The following is a 19,944-nucleotide window of genomic DNA, read 5'->3' on the forward strand; positions in this document are numbered from 1 at the left end:
GTCCCACTATCTATCCATTTATCTGTTTCTGTCTGCCTGTATAATAGAAAAAGAAGCTTCCTATGCCCAAATATAAATATTATGCAACGAGGATTTGAGATTCACTCTAAAATGTATTAAGAGTGCAGTGGACAGTTTATGTTCAGAGAAAGCACAAAAGCCATCAGAACCAACTTGGGAATTTCCTTCTGAATGCATATGCTATTAAAAAAGGCACATGAATGGAGATATGTTTTCAAGAGGAAATGTTTTATTAGACTGCAGAGATACATTTTTTTAATAATTCAAGCAAATGTGCAAAGGGTCCAATATTGAATCAATTACATTGCAATACAAAATAGTTTGCGTTAGCAAAGGTAAAATATTAGTTTGAAATGAATTTGCAATGAAAATATAATCAATTTGTGGTTCAAGATACAAAATCATCTGTGCATTACGTGTGCAAAATCTCACATTATAAAATATTTTAGTAAGAAATACAGACATTATGAAATTCAATGCCATACAAATATTGTGGACAGATTTTTCTTTTGAATGGAAATTTCTTTTAAAGCAGTAATTAAATGTTACAATTGTCAAACATCTTTCAAGTGACTGACCTTCTGAAGTCAACACACGAAAAGAGAACAAAAGCACTTTGAAATGTTACATAAAAGATTTAAATTCTAAGGACACTTTAAAGAAATGTCTCAGCTGGAAGAGGTTCAGATTAACTCTAGTGGTCCTCACCCTACAACTAACACAATGCACATATCAGACGGCATCACCTTGGGCTAAATCAGAACTGATTTATTCATCATGTGACTATGGGCGCTCCTTCAGGCCCTGTGCTCAGACCAACAGAATCAAGCCCTTGTTTTTCATTTCTAAAAAGTCACATCAGATCTACCCTCTGGCTTTTTGTATAAAATTAGAGCATGAAAGATTCATTACTAGAAAAACATTATCTCCTCTAATGGACATAATTAGAGATGACGGTTCAACTGATGTCCGTCTTATGAGGATAAAAGAAAAATTGAATTTGAATGGAAAACTCTCCTTCTAAGGTGCTTCTCATGGAAGCTTGTTTCCACCACAGAATAAAAAAAATAAAAGTATGACTTATCTCACATATCAGGCTTTTTTCTTAGAATTATGGATTTATATCTCATAATTGTGTCATAATATAAATTCTGGCTTTTTTTTCCTTATTCAGACTTATTTTAGAACTAAGTTTACATCTTACAATTAACTTTTAATTAAAAGTTAATTGCGATTTCATATTTTTTCCTGTGAGTTTATATCTTCCAGTTCAGACAGTTTACTCCCAACTCCCAATTTTGATTTCTTTTCACGATTGCGAGTGTATATCTCACAGTTCAGTCTTTTCTTTTCAGAATTGAGTTTATATCCCACAATTCTGACTTTTCTTCCTAGAATTGTTTCTATCTTGCAATTCTGAGTTTATATCTCACGTCTGACTTTTTTCTCAGAACTGCAAGAAAACAAATCAGAATTATACAATAAAAATGTGCAATTATTATTATTTTTTTAATCCTGCGGTGCAAACAAGCTTCCATAGCTTCTTGCTGATTGTTTAAAGAATAAAAGCTACATTTAAAAAATTTGCCATTTCTTACTGACCACAATTACTTGCACATTATCACAGAAAAGATGTTTACAACATCCTACTGGGATATTCCCGTAGACATGTACACAGCATTCATGCGCGTGTGAATGTGGTCACCATTCAAATATCTATAAGTATTGGATAAAAACAAAGACACTTATCATCTACACTGTGGACAAATTTCCCCTTTTTGATTTTACGTTAAAACATGGCATGGATTTGAGCTACAGCATTCATGGCAGCTCCTCAGAAGTTTGAAAAGCCACCGCTGAACTGATACAAAACAGTAGAGCCCAAACTCGACTGTCACCCTTTCCCTAAAGACAAACGCACAGACGCACATGCCGCCTGGGTCCCAGATTTCCAGAGAATTCTTCAGAGAACAGCGATAACGAGCAAGAGGAACAGCTTTCATAGGTGCTTTCATCATCAACCGCACCTGGTGAAGTTGGCAGCGGTCTCCCACCCCCTTCAAAACACACCCAGTCTTGAGTACTACATAAACAAACACACACACACACACACGCACTAACTGCATTGTCTTTGTACAGCTAACAATAGCTTTGAAGTGTTCACTGTGCGTTTTCTCTCTAGAGACTAAAGATGGGAATCTGATTCCGATTCTGATTCCTCAGTGCTTTTGAAACATTTCGTTGAGATTTCAACAGTGACAAATCAGAAATAATTTGTTTTATGCAATTCTTGGATAAAAAGACAACAGGTTCACCTGTTCCCATTTGATCTGCTCCTCTGTCTCACCTAAATTTATAACCATGTATTTCAAAACGACTTAATGTCATTTTATTTTGCCAAAAATGGTTAATTTTATCGCATTGGACTAAAACTTGCCGACTACTCATTTTTGACCAGGAACAGCAAATTAGGTAAAGGATTTTACAGCACAAGGGTTAACATCCTGAATTCAGTTTTGAATGACTCACAACTCTAAATGTAATCAAAGTCTGTGAAAAAGAAAAGGTTAACGCTGTCTTTTTAAATCATGGAAATCGACAATTACACACTCAACCGTTGATTGCTGATCCTCACGCAAGCTACAAAAAATAAGATGCGCGTTGATCATCATAACAACGGCAAATGTTAATTCAAGGTGGCTCTGATACCTTCATCTGTTTTGCATATTTTATTGCAGTGTTTCTTCTGAATCCTTGGTGGAATGCAAAAGTTCTAGAACGGTTAACAGAACCAAACGTCCTTAAAACGATTCCCGCTGTGCTATTTCTTTAAAAAAGGAACTGGTTCTGATTAAGTTCTTGATTCCCAACCCTATTAGAGACACATTAAATCAATGCATGCATCTAAAACATATGTGGGCGCACACACACACACACACACACACACATATATACGCTCACACCTGGCTTTGAATGCATCTGTCTGCAAATCACTCCATAAGGTCTTTCCCTTTTCCACCAGATACCACATCACTCTCCTTCTCCTCCCCCTCCTTCTGTTGTTCCCTCTCTCCCTCCATCCCGTTGTCCTCCTCCACTTCCCCTGGGTTCGGCAGACTGCTGTCCTCCCCCAGAATGCGGCACAGATCTACCAGCCGCTGCTGCATCTTGGGAATTCCCGAGAGCTGGGTCTCAAGCCGGAGCTTCTCATCCTGCAGGGAAATACGTGTGGAGGCGTCCAGTTTTTCAAAGCGCCAGCCGCCCTCGCCATCAAACTGCAGCAGGTGTGAGTGGTACTTCCTGTCAACAGAGGAAGTTCAGGACAAGGCGTGTTATTCTGACTGATTTAAAAGTAACACAGAGACACTACTAGAGAAACCTCTGGATAAAACCATGTTTAAAGCTGTGCTGTGTCCTCATATGGGCTTTTTCATAAAATATCTGGAAAGTTTTGCACTTCTAAAGTTTATTATTATTTATTTATATTTAATAAATCCACTTATAAGGATAATCCAGGTTTCTTGCAACAATAATTGTTGTAATTTAGTTTTTTTTGCACCCTTTCTTGTACCATTGAAATTATATGAATATTTTTAAGAAGTCTATATGCAAAAATTTGTATAACAGCATAATTCACATCTTCATTTATCTGGGTAATACCAACTGGTCAAAAACAGATTGGGTTTTGATATAGATATACCTTACTGTTCAAAAGATCAGGGTCATTAAGAGTTTTTGACTCTTCTGCTCACCAAGGAATGCATTTATTTGATCACAAATACAGTAAAAACAATACAATTGTGAAATATTAGCACAAATTAAAGTAACAGAATGCTATTTGAATATATTTTAAAATGTAATTTATTCCTGTGATGCAAAGCTGATTTTTCGGTAGCCATTAATCCAGTCTAAAGTGATTCAGAATTGGTGCATAAGAAACATTTCTTCTAATTATCACGTTGAAAACAGTTCATATTTTTCTGGAAACTGTGATACATTTTTTTTCAACGGTTCTTTGATGAATAGAAAGTACACAAAAAGACATTTATTTCCAAACAGAAATCTTTTATAATATTATAAAAGTCTTTACTGTCATATTTGATCAATTGCTGAACAGAAGTATTATTTTATTATTATGTGTTCATGGATGCAACGTCATGATGATCGCTTACCCTTTCTCCATAACCCAAAGGCATAACATGATTCATCGTGGCTAGTTTTCCGATTGACTAAAAAAGCATGGGCCGCTCCCTTGATTCTTTATTTTGCCTATTGCGATCACACAGACAGGTGTTTTCTCTCAGGGCACCTATTTGTGATTTTATGCTGCAGTATTCAGCACCTTCAACGACCCATTACTGCAGCTTTGTTGGATAACTAGTCTTGGTGGTTGGGTGTTGTGAATACTACAGTATGTCTACATAGCACATCAAACTTCTACATCAAAAAAGCAAGAAAAATCCTGTTTTCCATCATATGAACCCTTTAATCTTATGCGTTTATGATTCAGTGCTTAGGTCCTGAACGAACATAAATACAATTTTTTTTCCCACTAGCAATAAAGGAACTGCTATTCATTTTCATACGATTGAAAACCCACCAGAGAGAAGGACGGTGTGTAATAGAGAGAAGCGCAATCCCAGCATCCTTTGCAGCTTCAAAGATTTTGCCCTCCACATCAATACTCACAGCACTCGTGCACTCATCCAGGAGGGCGTATTGAGGCCTGTTAGAGATAAACCAGAGATTTATCAGCTTTAAACACACAAGTTGTTGGGGACTTTTAAAGCAGACTTAAAAGCAATAGTTGGCAATAGTTGTTTTTATATTCTGACTTGTGTTTTTTTCCTTCTCCATTAATAAATATCTCAGTGGTACAATAATCTCCCCTAAAGCAGCTGCTCGCTTCAAATGCAAAGTGAGCTGTATAGATTCCAAAAACACCCACTGAATCCGGTTAAATGCTAATAACGTTCAGTAATTGAATATTTATCACTTCAGTGGCTTTAAAGAAACCATGAGAAGCTTTCTTATATGTATCATAACTTAGCATCTTCAAAGTTTTATTTTTTTTATTTTACACAGAGGAAGTCATTCTACCAATTATCTCAAGCAACTGAAAGATCATTACTGAGAAAATATCCCAGCAACATCCCTGATTCTTAACTAACATTAAATTGGATTCAAATAAATGTTAGTCCAGCATTAACCATGGTGTAAAAAAATGGTACTTCCGTTATATATGTCTCTGCTTCAAATCATCTGAAAGTGATATGTCTGTGTCATATTTAATATAATGTCAGTCAAAAAGAAGAGATGTACTTATGATAAAACATCCTGGCCATGCCCATCCGCTGCTTCTCTCCTCCAGACAACACATCCTTCCAGTCGCTCACTGCATCCCAACCTGAGAGTATTAAATAATGTGTAAATACTAACGATAATGTATGTTTAATGCAGTTTTGCTTCTTCCATATTACTGAATCATTTAAACATGCATTATTAATTACATGCTATTAATATTTGATCTAAAAAGATCTGGTAGTTCAACACGTTACATCCAGTACAGTAAATGTGCTGCGCTTGCTTTTATCCCGCAACACTGCTGAAAATAAACATTCATTGATCAGATTGTGTTCACTACCGTTCAAAAGTTTGAGGTCGATAAGATTTTTCATGTTTTTGAAATATAACTTTTTCAATGTGAATATATTTTTAACTGTAATTTATTCTTGTGATGCAAAGCTGAATTCTCAGCAGTCTTCAGTGTCACATGATCCTTCAGAAATCATTCTAATATGCTGATTGCTGCAAACTTTTATTATTATTATTATATGTGTTAGAATATTAAGTTGTGCTGCTCAACATGTTTGTAAAAAACATTTTACATTTTTTTAGGATACTTAATAAAACATTTATTCTATTTATTTGAAATATAAATATTTTGTAAAATTATACATGTCTTTACTGTTGCTTTTGAGCAATTTAATACAACGCTGTCAAATAAATGTTTCATTAATATTTTTCCAAAAAAAAAAAAAATTCGAGTCTTACTGACCTTTTGAACGGTAATCAGAGAATATTTCTTCCTGAACATACATGGTTACAGTAGTTGTTTCCAATCTCACCACAGAAAAAGTAATTATATATTCCCATCCTGTGATTGAAGAGAATATCTGAAAACGTTCCTGTGACGTCTCTTACCTTCTTCTCTCTCCAGGATGTAGCAGAGGTTCACAGTTTTGAGGATGTCCTCCAGCTGCTGGTCAGTGATGTCTTTCTCCTGCATCTCCTGAACAGAGTGAGGATAGATGACCTGATCTCTCAGCGTTCCCACCGACATATAAGGCCTGAAAAGAGAAGAAAAACAACAATGAATCTAAAATCCTGGGATTTAATCGTCTAGTTCTCTTTGTTCCAGATGAGTTCAAAGGAAATTTGAGTCCACATCTTTTTTTAGTGGATTAAAATAGCAGGATTCTGTTGATGAAAAGATATTACTTCTGAATAACACTCATATTTCTCACTGTTATTTTCACTGTATGTCTCGTTTGATCTATTTATCCATCTATCCTCTGTGTTTCACATTTTACATGTGCATTAGCCACATCTTCTAAAAAGCAGTTGTAAGTCTTATTCAATCTTTTTTCTCGTTAACAGTCCTGATATACAGAGACATTCAGTGAACTGCAAGCAGGCCAAATGACAAGCAGCTGCTGGTTCGAAATGATGTTGGACACATCCTGTTGTGTGATCATGAGCACGAAGCAATGCTGTACTCCTGTTGGGTTTGTAATGAAGCCGCCATGTAACGCAGTCACAGGAGCACCATATGTGCTGACTGCTTTTGGATTGTGCTCCTCTTTTTAATCAGCACACTCATCAGCACTAATTAACCTGGCACGGCGTGGGAAATGGAAATAAACACATGCACGCACACCCATGTCTCTGCCTTCTAATTGATCTTAATTCTTAAACAAAATCCAGCAGACTGCATCTCAGTACTGGGTCCTGAACCTCAACAAAGAGAAATCAACAGCCTTCTACAATCATAACCTGATCTGTACACTACTGGCATGCACATGATGTTCGTATGCAAGATAAAGATAAGCTCATCTCAGAATCATACCACAATGACAAAAATACATCAAAGGTGCCTGGATGATATATTGGTTTTCAAATTCTGTGGTCATGCAATATTTTTTCAATATTTTTTGTTTGTTTGATTCTTTTGCAAAAAAAAAAATGCAAGGATGAAGCTGCTATGTTGAGTTTATGAAACCAAAAACAGAATAATTCATTTTGAGACTAAATTTAGCCGGCCGTTAACTCTCTCTCTCTCTCTCTCTTTATATATATACACAACACAATCTTAAAATAATATAAAAATAATTTGAAATGATTTATAATATAAATAACAATATTACCCATTAAATGAAATAATGATATAAAACATTTTAATATACAAAAATGAATATTGAATGATGATGCAAGCAATTCACTGAATCAGATTTTCAATCAATTCACTCAAATTTTCAAGTCACAAGAAAATTAGGGATTGCAAAACAACTTAATGGCAACTTGAAATGCATTTTGATATTCATGAACATTGCTTCATTTTACATATCATTTGATATGATAAACCCTAGACATAAAATCTAGCCCTACGTACTACAGACTCCAAGCATATACCTTCACCAGTGAAGTGCTTACTTTTAGTGTATGCTTTTTAGGTCACAGAGTGCAGTCAGTACCTTTGAGGTATGTAAAACATGTGCTCAGGTGATGGCTTGTAAAGCACTCCGCTGTAGACGGGCCAGAGGCCGCTCAGGATTCTGAACAGAGAGCTTTTTCCACAACCGTTGGGGCCCGTGATCAGCAGATGCATGCCTTCATCAACCTGGAGGAAAAAGACCAAAATCCCCCAACATGTTACTAAAGACACACGAACGAACATACATGCAGCCGATGGCGTAACACCCCCACAGAGTGAGAGAGAAAGATGCACAGAGGGACAAACCACGGGAAACAGCTAAATGTGTTTACAAATTCAGTAAAGCCACAGGGTTAAAAGGAGCCACTGTGATGGGAAACGCTTGATGGTTTTCAAAGGCCTCTCTGCAGCACAACATACTGAGAAAAGCAGATCGCTCCCTCTCTACACCCTGTCATTATACTAAAGGCATCCATTCACCAGACACACATAAATAAACCAGCACGGCTTCCTGCTAGAGCGTCATTTACTATTAAAAGACCTTCAACACAACACCAAACCAATGTGAATCATCTGGGTTCAAAACATCTGGAAGCGGCGTTAATGATAATACTAAGTATAGAGGTCGAGTGACTTTAGTCTATTCTGATGGCTGTCTGGCAGCAAAGTGCAGATTTAACTGACAAATTAATCTTAAACGAACAGTTCATCCAAAAATGTATCAACCTCAAAGCATCGCCACATTCCATCTGGCCTCCGCGATAGGTTTTATTTTTGATATCATAGTCTACTGTGCTCTCTTCCTCTTGGCTTGGCTGCTTTTGGCTGCAAACCCGATCTGAGAAAGCTTTGTGGGTAATGTTCATTGTGTCATGAGCATGACTGCGACATCAGGGCCATGAGAGGGTATTAGCAGCATGTCGCCCCTGCAAATCGAGGTGCTGTTGTGGAAACCCTAAGAGCACACCAACGCACGACCGGAATATAATCAGCACATTGTCCGGGGCAGACCACAGGGGGGTCACACTGTGGTACTCATGACCCTTTTCTCAGAATTTAGCAGGAAACATGAATTAATCATAAGGGAGCAGATACTCCATCCATACTCAAGAAATGTGCTGCATTCATAACTAGCGCATTCAAGACAAGATACTCACTGAAATAGTAAATTTAACAGACAACCAATGGGTCTCATATTATAATAACTGTATGTAAGTTGCGTACCGATGCGCACAGGAATTTTGAGCCAAATTTCCCCTCGATTCACAACAGGTGCATACAGACATTTTAATACTGATCAGTATAAATTATTATAAATTTATAAATTCAAGGCCACTTAGTTGTCTGATTTCTAATAAATAAATGTATATTAGAAATTATACTCTATATTATAGAAAGATTTAATACAGTATATTATATCAATTATATACTTTCAAATGAAATAGGGTTATACCATTTCAATTAATATTTTAATATTTTCTTTTATGTATATAATTTAATATAATTTTCATTTTAGTACAATTTTTCATACTTTTTGTAATTTTTAGTAGCTTTTGTCTATTTTATACATGCCTGTGTTGTTTTGTTTGTTTTTTATTTTACTTTTATTTTAGTAGTTTTAATTATTTTAGTACATTAAGTTCAATTAAAATGAGAAATGCTGCCTTGGAAACTAGATGAAATAAAAAGTTTTTTATATTTAATTTTATTTCATTCTAATATATTTGTATTTTTTTAATCCACAGGTCTGCAAAACTGCAAAAAGCTGAAAGTTTATTAAGACTGTTTAAGAAAAGTGACCAGTTTAAGTGTAATTTTCCTTAAATATTAACCTGATGCTAAAAAAAACCCCACTTACACATGTCTACGTTGTCAGTCAACTATCGATGTATCAGCTCTGCGGGCGTTATCTAAAACATGTGCATAATAAACAGCCGTGGTGAGAATATATCAAAGGAAAATCTCCAACATATTTTTCTGCGCTTATCTTGCTAGCTTTAATGTTCACGGCTTTAAGTCCTGCAAACATGTTTTGGATTGTACAGAATAATTGACTATATCTCTCACCAGCGCACAGGCGGGGAAACCTAATTCAAATATTCCATAAAGATAAGCTAATGTAAGATAACAGGTGATGCAAGCAAAAATTGCCACAGTAAGAGTGAATGAGCAAAATACTTAAATACAAATTCTCCACGGGGGGTCTCATAATATATCTTCTCCTAAACCCTCTTTAAACTGTCAAAAGGTCAGGCGCTGATTAGCAATGCTGTATTATCAGTGAAGTACTCGCAGAACTAGGCTAGAGAAATAAGAACAGATAACAGCCTCGTTGACATATTCACACTTCACATGAGCATAAATCATGCAGAGAACAGCATGTTGCATCAGACCACTGACTCATTTACTCTGCATGAGCACAAGATATTGCAGCAGAGTGATAGAAATAATTTAATATACAGTCTCCTTAGCTGGAAGACGGAGAGCGGTTTTAGTTGGATGTAACAAGTATGCAATGCCTACTACACCCGCATGCCAATTTTGCACTGGTGAAATTAGATTCTAAATTAAAATGACTCAAGAAGGGTTTAAGATGGGAATTTACCTGTATGTTCAGGCTGGAAACCACCACATCCCCTGTAGGAGTTATTATGGGCAGGTTTTCACATTTGATGCCCTCTTCCACATCAATCACCTTACCTAAACAAACACACACAAACATGACAAGACAGTTACTTCATGAAAATGTTTAGTATAGTATATAAACATACTGATTACTATGTACTGTTCAGTATGTACTTAATATACAGTACTGTTCGAAAGAATCTGAAATTTAAAAATGTTTCTTATGCTCACCAAGGCTGCATTTATTTGATCAAAAATACAGTAAAACTGTAACATCGTAAGATTATATTTCTATTTGACTATATTTTAAAATGTAATTTATTTCTGTGATCAAAGCTGAATTTCCAGCATCATCACTCCAGTCTTCAGAGTCTCATGATCCTTCAGAAATCATTCTGATATGCTGATTTAAAAACATTTATTATGATTATCAATGTTGAAAACAGCTGTGCTGCTTAATACTGTTACGTAACCGGTATTTATTTATTTAAAATGGAACTCTTTTGTGATATTATAAATGCATACTGTCACTTTTGATCAATTTAATGTGTGCGAGTGGAGTCCAGTTACTGCTTTGAAATTAAAACCAATTTTTTGCACACTTTTTGAAGACCAATCAAATAATGAAAAACATAAAAATCTAAATCACATTTTAAATTGCTTCTAGCTTGCTAGCCACACTGGAAATGGAAGAAAGTTGAGCACATTGCATTGTGGAATACACTATTCCAAGCAGTATGCACTGACTGTAAAGGATATATTTCCCCAAATGTAGTAAGCCGTCCGCATATTCCCTGCATATAGAAAACTGCTATACTGTCCAAAGTATACATACTTTCTGAAGCTGTAGATAGTACACTATTTAAAACATAGCTATGACACTTAAGGGGGTCGCACACCGAACGAGAAGCGCAGCGCCGCGTCGCGTCGCGCCATGTCTTTAAAATTCGAACACATTGTTTTCTATGTGTGTGCGCACACCGGCGGCGTCATTCGGCGTCTGTCCGCGGCGCCCAGCAACGACTCAGGACACTGTTCAAATTCCTGCCGCGCCACAGCGCGCCATCTGCATTGTTTTATATTAAATAACATCATATTTGTCTCAAATCGTTGTTAATACATTAGCCTATACCAAGATACCACTGCTGCTAAATACTGTACAGCTTACATTAGTTTTACAGCTTGAATAAAATGAAAACATATTAATTAAATGTATAATAAACGTAATCCTTTTAATCTTTTATATTTCTCTTGAGACATTTTTATATACGCAAAATATTACATTCACTGTCGTCGGCTGCCACCTACTGGATTTATCAGGACACAACCGTTACAACACACTTCAGGTCATTTAAATAGCGGAGTAGCGGACCGCAATGGACGACGAAAAACTAATCAACGAAGTAGGGAAATACCCAGAATTATATGCCACAAACCACAGATTCTTCAAAGACAACATAATAAGGAAGTCATCAGCGTGGGGGAAGATTGCCGATGTCATCGGGTTTTCAGGTAAGAATGTTTAATTTACGATCTGAGGTAAAATGTTCAGTGACAGTCTAGCAACAACTGCATGTAATTGTACAGTACAATCATAAAATAACGTACAGTACAGACATTGTCTTAACTTCATAATGTCCTTAAAAATAACAATAATGTTGACCACAAACTGACAATTGTTATTTTAAGTAAACAATCGTGTTGAATTATGACAACCTAACGTTACCTCAAAAGGAATATGATTATAATTGAAGTTAACAAAGAAATAAGCATACCTTACACACAAAAATGTATCATCTTTGTTTTTATTGAGAAAAAAATTCATATTAGTAGCTACAGCATAATAATAAGAAATGTTGAAATTGCCTAGTCAACAGATAGCTACAACAAAAGAATAACAGATTTTCATAACACAGATACTTTTCATTGATTAACGTTGAAAACTCAGCTATTATCAATTAAAATAATATGTTTAAAATAATAATAATAATAATAATAATAACAAATGACGTTAAAACTCACCCATCTTGCAGCTCAGAACATGTTTCGAATTATAGAATGTACGCGTCTGGTGTGCGATACCTCGAGTTGTCCTAGACGCGGCGCTGCGCGGCGCTGCGCTTCTCGTTCGGTGTGCGACCCCCTTTACACAATATACAACTAAAACAGATAAAAATAAACTTGATCACACCTCTGATCTGCAGCGGTCCCTCCACTCTCATGCCATGTTTTATCTTCCCAGCCACCCCGGTCTCTTCTGGTTTCACCTCTGAGGCCGAACGACGGTACACTCCGACACGCACATCCTCAAACACCTCAAACATCTCATAAACACGAGCCGTATATCCAGCCAGTTCTGTGACCTGTGATGAGATCAGTACTTTTTAGCCACATTTACAAATGAAACCATGTATAAGCAATGACTTTGACTGAAGTGACTAGTCAGGAAATGATTTACTGGGAGGTTTGAATGCACAGTGTTTAGGTTTGCCACATTTACATGTCAATGTTGAGTCTTAGTTTGTTCTTTTGCTGACAAAATCTAGATTTGAAAGCACTTTTTGTTAAGTTAGCAGGTGAAATGAATCTCACCTCTTTGTAGGAGACCATGATCCTCTCTACTGCATCAGCTGCGGCGTTCAGAAGGTTCCGGGCCGTGGTGAAAGCCTGCGTGCGTTCGCTCACCAAGTCCTCCTCCTTCATCCCCAGGGCTGCCTGTTTTACATCCTCTGAATCTGAATGAATGTCACAAGAACAAGACTGTGAGGAAAATAGAAGTAAATATAATAAAGGTGAAAGAGCAGTATTATGGAGAGCAGTATGGGGTCAGTAAAAAAAATGATTATAATAATAAATGAAAAATGAATACTAACACATTAAATTGAAAAGTGACAATGTCTTACGGTTTCCACAAAAAAGGAGGCAGCACAACTGTTTTCAACATTGATAATAATAATGAGCAGCAAATCAGCATATTAGAATGATTTCTCATGGATCATGTGACACTGAAGACACTGAAAATTCAGCTTTGCATCACAGGAATATTACATTTTAATATATACAAATATTTCACAATATTACAGTTTTTACTATATTTTTAATCAAATAAATAAATGCAGCCTTGGTGAGCATAATAGAATTTCAAAAACATGAACTCCAGACTTTGAATGCTACTATATAAGCGAACATCAGGTACAAAAAAAATTTAATTGTACCAAACTGTCCCCTTTAAGAACACCATATCAGCACACGCTCAAGGAAGTCCAAAGAAGTTTTAGACTGAAACAATCACACAGCCAAAACATCTAGAGCCACAGACGCAGAGAGAAGAACAGGAACTACAGATAATCATAATTGAATCCATACCATATTTAGAGTATCCGGTGGCAGTGATGATGGGCACGGCGACCATGACCAGGCCCGATGCGCTCCAGAGATATTTCATCAGGAACTGTTCCAGCATGACATACCACAGCCTCTTGAACAGGATCAGGTTAATCTGCTCGGACAGCGCCGTGTAACTCCGCTGCAGCTGCAGCATCTCGATCTGCGCAGGGCACAGACGCAGGCACGCAAACACACACGCAGACACGCATACACGCAAATACACAGGCAACAAGATAACATCAAGTTGAGCTCACACACAGGTTGGTTTCCAATAATAAAGTGTCCAATCAGGCTTCTTGATTCAAGATAATGCCATTCCATTACTTTTTTGTGTTAATAAGAAACATATATTTTTAAGCATAACATCAGAGCACATTAAAATCATCATGTAGGTTAAGGAGAGTTAAGCGCAGTGTGTGCAAGTGTAAGCCTCGGGTCAAAGATTCCAAAAAGCCCAATTCCAGGGCCTTCTTTGTATTCAGACACATCACATGACCTCTCTCTATGAACCATTTCTCTGGCCATATGACTGTGAAGTTCGGGAACATTTCCCATTGCAGGCATGGGGCACTGTTTGTTCAGCAGGGACATTTGCTTTGTCATTGGGACACATGAGCAAAATGACCTCAAACACCTGTTTTACAGTCTTAAAGGGATAGTTCACCCATAAATGGAAATTCTGCCATCATTTACTTACCCTCACCCACAAACCTGCAGGATATGACTTTTTCTTTCATAGAATACACAAAAAAAAGTCAATGTTGAAAACAGCTGTGCTGCTTAATGTTTTTGTGAAAACATTGATACTTTTTAGTTATATATATATATATATAAAACGTTAAATCGAAAAACATTTATTTGAAATAGAAATCTTGTGACATAAATTCCTCTTAAATTATTTATTATTATTATTAATTATAATTATATAATTATTATTATGTAATTATAATTATATAATCATTATTTATTTAATGTTAAATTATATAATAAATTATTTTTCCCACTTTTGATCAATTTAATGCATCCTTGCTAAATAAAAGCATTCATTTCTTTCAAAACCAAAAATCTTACTAACACAAAACTTTTAAACGGTAGTGTATAATTAATTGAATAACTGACCTTTATATTGTCATTGTAATAAAGTCTAAAGAAGTGATTAAAGCTGAAAATGCATTTTTCAATGAATATTATTCTATAAAACATACATCATTCTACAGAACCCCAGCAAGCAAGCCAATTATATTTATATGAAAAATTACATTTTTATATAATTATGTATTAATATATTATAGAATTAATATAATGTTATGTTGTATGAGACAATAATATTCCATTAGTTAATTCTATTAATAAATACACTGCATTAACATTTAATTAATATCTTAAGCTAACACAACATAAAATATAGGCCAAAAATAAATATATTAAGATAAACAATAATAAAATATTTTATAATTAAATAAAAAATAATATATAATTTTCTTTTTTAAATATTTTTTAATGTGGGCCACAGTTTTAAAATCAAGAAAGCACCACAAAAATAATGTTTTATATTTTAAATCCTTTGAAACTATAAGACAGCTTTGTGTGAGAAGCAGATTGAAATGTATGACTGAACAACTTCACGTTTTGGTCCTTTTTGGAGCTTGATCGCTGCTGGTCACGGTCTGTTTTCACAGTACGAAAAAGAGCAGCATGAACATGCTGCTAAACATCTCCTTTTGTGTTCCAAAGTCATACACATTTGGAAAGACATGAAGGTGAGTAAATAGAGACAGAAAACTTACCTTATGTCCTCCATAGAAGGCAATCTCCTCTGAATTGGCGATGATGCGTGAATGCATGTATCTCAGGTCGCCTTTCCTCCTGGCTTCTTCGGCCACCAGTTTACCAAAGCGGGGTGAGAACGCTCTTAGTATCTTGGCAGTAAGGGCCACCACAATGCCAGCTATGATGGAGGGCCATGTGGTGTTGGCACCTTTCGACTCGGCTGATTTAATGAGGGTGTAACAGGTCACCACTACATCGAGGATAGGCTTGGTCAGGTTTGAGTACAGATGAGCCACAGAACCAGCGAACATCACCACATCTTCAGTCAAAGACTGGTCAGGGTTTGCCAGCCTACCATCCATGTTGCTTACACGGTAATACGTCTGATCACTGAAATACATCATGTAGGCATGGGTGACCAATCGGGTGCGAAATGCGAGGGTCAGCTGACCCTCCAGGTAACGGATGGCACTGTTCACAAACGTGGCGGGAATGGCGATGAGCAGCCATTTGGTTAACTCAACCACAAACGCCCTGGAGTCTTTCTTCACAATGGTTTTCACTATTTGCCCATCCAAATTGGCTACATAGATGGAGAGAAAGGTGCGTGAAATTAGAGCTAGAGAGTGGAAACCGAGCAGGCCGAGTTCTTTGCAGAAAAGCCGAGGAAAGAGGATTTTCAAGAGACAAATCAACCTCTCGAAGAATTCGCGGTTCACAGCCGGGGAGCTTTTCTTTTTCTTTGCAGCTTCCACTTCTTGGGGTTCTCCATTGGCGGTAACCGGGTCGGTGCCCTTAACCTGTTTACTAGTCCTTCCCTTGAGCTTGCCATATATGTAAGGGGAAAGTCTTTTCACCCCATATAGCGCAACAAGAAGGACAATGGTGTTTCTCACAAGGGGTTTCTTCAGCTCGGAGGGCAGTTTTGAGTACACAGACATTTTTCTTTGTAGCTTATCAATACTGAGATCATTCAAAATGAAAGTTATTGAAAAGCAAGTTGCTAATGTACACAGCTATATGGACGTCTATTCAAGTAAACTAATATAAATGTGATTTCAGCAAACTGACAGCATGTCTAACATGTAAATCTCAAACGTTTCAGAGCCAGCAATGAGATTAAATGCAGAATTGTATGTAATTCTGTTGAAATGACCCTGAAATCTCACAAGTGTCGCCTCTAAGTTTCAGAAGACAAATAAACTCATATATTTCTCATTCTAACAAACAATCCGAGCCTATATCATACGCATTAAGGCCTGTAACTGTATGTCAACAGTCTCATTTGTGTCTATATTTGTTGCAGCTAAGGAGTTTTAAAGGAGAAACATCTGAGACAGTTGACACTTCAATGTTATGACAGAACACCTCTAAACGATTTCTGTGAAATGTTGGTTTATACGATAAAGTTAAAAGTGTTAAATGTTAATATTTTATAAGTCAACTTACGTAAAATATACTGAAAGTGGCAAACAACGTGAGGTAACTTAGTTCAAATGACAGCTAGCAAGTCAAGCTAATAAACTGGAGAGCACTAAAAACAAACATCGGGTTGACACAAAAACTATATAAAACACTATTTACACGTTTACATCTCCACTATATTGAATCAAACAGCATGTAAATATCAAATAAGTGTCGTTTGAGCCGCGCTGCTAGCGCTGCTGGCTAATATATTCACTTCAACTTCCTCCGTCCAACTTTCCGTCTGTTTTAATCCACGTAAAGGTCATTTTCGCAGCAGATCGGAAATGTGACAGACCCTCATCGTGAGGAGCACATGCAGTCCCTGTCATTTAACTCAATAAACGGTCCGAATGCAGAATAATAGCCGCCGGTGTGTGTCTGGGTCCATCAGATCAAACTGCGCCGATAGGTGGATATTACTCTCACGTCATCATCATCACTAGAGTTTTATCTATAATTCAATTCACTCTACAGCTTTGGCACGACTGCAGGTAACACAATATAGCCAAAGGTGGTAATAATAAATGCAGAAAACATTTATTAATATGATACTACATAATACAATATTAAAAAATTATGGGTAATACCTCATCAGCTGAAAATATTACTTAATGTTTATTAAACAATTTATTTCATGGGCTGGATAAACTCCTACTTAATTGTCCAGAAGTCATTTGGATCAAACAATTAAATTGTCCAGAAGTCATTTGGATCAAACAATGAAATACATGTGTATGTAACCACTGTTGTTGTAATTTCGGCCTCATCTGAAATAGGTCACACCTGAGAAGTTAAAGAAATAGTCTTGGAAAGGACGCACATACATGGACGTGAACATATCGCTTTTAATTTATTGCATATTTGTCACACTTAAACGATTCAGATCATCAAACTAATTTTAATATTACACAAAGATAATGCAAGTAAATACAACATGCAGTTTTTAAATGATTATTAGAGTGGGGGGAAACGCCCTCTTATTGTTTTTCCCAAAATAACCACAAGATAAAATCAAATAATTTTTTATTGTAACTATGGACTATGTTGACAATGACAAGAGTGATATAGAAGTTTTCCAGAAGCCCCTCACTGCAGAACAAAGATCCAGGGGGCGGGGTTGGATCAACATCTAGGGGTGGAGACTGGTAGGTTTAGGGGTGGAGACTGGTAGGATTAGGGGTGGAGACTGGTAGGTTTAGGGGTGGAGATTGGTAGGTTTAGGGGTGGAGATTGGTAGGTTTAGGGGTGGAGATTGGTAGGATTAGGGGTGGAGACTGGTAGGTTTAGGGGTGGAGATTGGTAGGTTTAGGGGTGGAGATTGGTAGGATTAGGGGTGGAGACTGGTAGGTTTAGGGGTGGAGACTGGTAGGTTTAGGGGTGGAGACTGGTAGGTTTAGGGGTGGAGATTGGTAGGTTTAGGGGTGGAGACTGGTAGGTTTAGGGGTGGAGACTGGTAGGTTTAGGGGTGGAGATTGGTAGAATCCCACCCCTAATCCTACCAATCTCCACCCCCTAGATGTGGATCCAACCCCACCCCTGGATCTTTGTTCTGCAGTGAGGGGCTACTGGAGATGGGTGGGTTTAGGGATCAGGGGTGGAGACGGGTAGGTTTAGGTGTATGTAAGGTGGAAGGAGATGGATCTGGATCCAACTTCGCCCCAGTTTTCACCATAACGCTTACGCTGGTGATGTACCAGAGAGAAAACGGATTTCACAGTAAATGATCTAATTTTCAGCAGTAAGAAAAAAGAGCATTTTAAAGCTTGTTGTTTTGTAGAACATCACAGTTATATATGATATGAGAACAGTAAGGCCTGTAGATAGGGAGTAGCACATATGTGTTATTTAATAAATCTATAATTATATTTTCAGAATGACAATTTTTTTCTCAAACATAGTCTGTGGCGTAAAACGCCCCTAGGGGGCAAGGGGCAATTAGTTATTCTGATCTGAACATCAAATCCTTTGTTTTTTAATCAAATGTATTCTAACTAGTTGGTTGAATATATAACTATTTTGATTTTATATTTAAAAATTACCTCAAGTTAGTATCAGGTAGCTAGTTAGCTAGCCAGTTAGCATCAGCTGACAAAATAGGCCATTATAATTTTGTAATTCTGCCTAAAAAAAAAGCTAAAACTGCCTTTACTCTGATTTTGCTGTAAATGTTTAAATGAAAAATAAATTGCCCCCTCCTGTTAAATCATTAAATAACTGTAATTAACCACATTATTTTAGAAAGCTGAGTTAAATTTCACTAGCCACACCCAGGTCTGATTACTGCCAGACCTGTTGAATCAAGACATACTTAAATAGAACCTGTCTGACAAATTGAAGCATGCTTAAAGATCAACACATCATGCCGCGATCTAAAGAAATTCAAGAACAGATGTGAAACAAAATAGTTGACATATATCAGTTTGGAAAGGGTTATAAAGCCATTTCTAAGGCTTTGGGACTCCAGCGAACCACGGTCAGAGCCATTATCCACAAATGGAGAAAACTTGTAACAGTGGTGAACCTTCCTAGGAGTGGCCGGCCTACCAAAATTACTCTAAGAGCGCAACGACAACTCATCCAGGAGGTCATAAAAGAACCCAGAACAACATCTAAAGAACTGCAGACCTCAATCGCCTCAATTAAGGTCAGTGTTCATGATTCAACAATAAGAAAGAGACCGGGCAAAAACGGCATCCATGGGAGAGCTCCAAGTCAAAAGCCACTGCTGACCAAAAAGAACAAAGGCTCATCTCACATTTGCCAAAAAATATCTTGATTATTCCCAAGACTTTTGGGGAAATATTCTGTGGACTGATGCGACAAAAGTTGAACTTTTTGGAAGATGTTAGTCCCATTACATCCGACATAAAATCAACACAGCATTTCATAAAAAGAACATCATGCCAACAGTCAAACATGTTGGTGGTAGTGTGATGGTCTGGGGCTGCTTTGCAGCTTCA

At 36.8% G+C, this 19,944-nt stretch overlaps 1 protein-coding gene across 2 annotated transcripts; it reads right to left on the reverse strand.

Moving 5' to 3' along the window:
* Positions 1-236: 236 nt before the first annotated feature.
* LOC306848573 (ATP-binding cassette sub-family D member 1-like) lies at positions 237-17,425 on the reverse strand. 2 transcript variants are annotated; one of them, XM_079383212.1, is made up of 11 exons: positions 15,535-17,387; positions 13,727-13,907; positions 12,953-13,095; positions 12,552-12,723; positions 10,341-10,435; positions 7,776-7,921; positions 6,226-6,371; positions 5,344-5,428; positions 4,622-4,747; positions 2,985-3,321; positions 2,011-2,078 (listed from the first exon to the last, which is right to left on the reverse strand). In XM_079383212.1, the coding sequence occupies exons 1-10, from the start codon at positions 16,456-16,458 to the stop codon at positions 3,012-3,014; spliced, it is 2,328 nt and encodes a 775-aa protein (XP_079239338.1). In that variant the 5' UTR covers positions 16,459-17,387; the 3' UTR covers positions 2,011-2,078; positions 2,985-3,011. The 2 variants fall into 2 exon arrangements, with proteins under 2 accessions (XP_079239337.1, XP_079239338.1); XM_079383211.1 differs by having other exon boundaries at positions 237-3,321; positions 15,535-17,425.
* Positions 17,426-19,944: the final 2,519 nt, after the last annotated feature.

The sequence above is a fragment of the Barbus barbus genome (genome assembly GCF_936440315.1).
Source record: "Barbus barbus genome assembly, chromosome: 28".
NCBI lineage: Eukaryota > Metazoa > Chordata > Actinopteri > Cypriniformes > Cyprinidae > Barbus > Barbus barbus.

Excerpts from the sequence above, each read along its gene's own strand:
- LOC306848573 (XM_079383211.1), bottom strand. The coding sequence starts at position 16,458 with ATGTCTGTGTACTCAAAACTGCCCTCCGAGCTGAAGAAACCCCTTGTG. Across the intron at positions 13,908-15,534 it reads CCTTCTATGGAGGACATAAG|ATCGAGATGCTGCAGCTGCA; the intron begins GTAAGTTTTCTG and ends TGCCCTGCGCAG. Across the intron at positions 6,372-7,775 it reads ATGTTTTACATACCTCAAAG|GCCTTATATGTCGGTGGGAA; the intron begins GTACTGACTGCA and ends TTCTCTTTTCAG.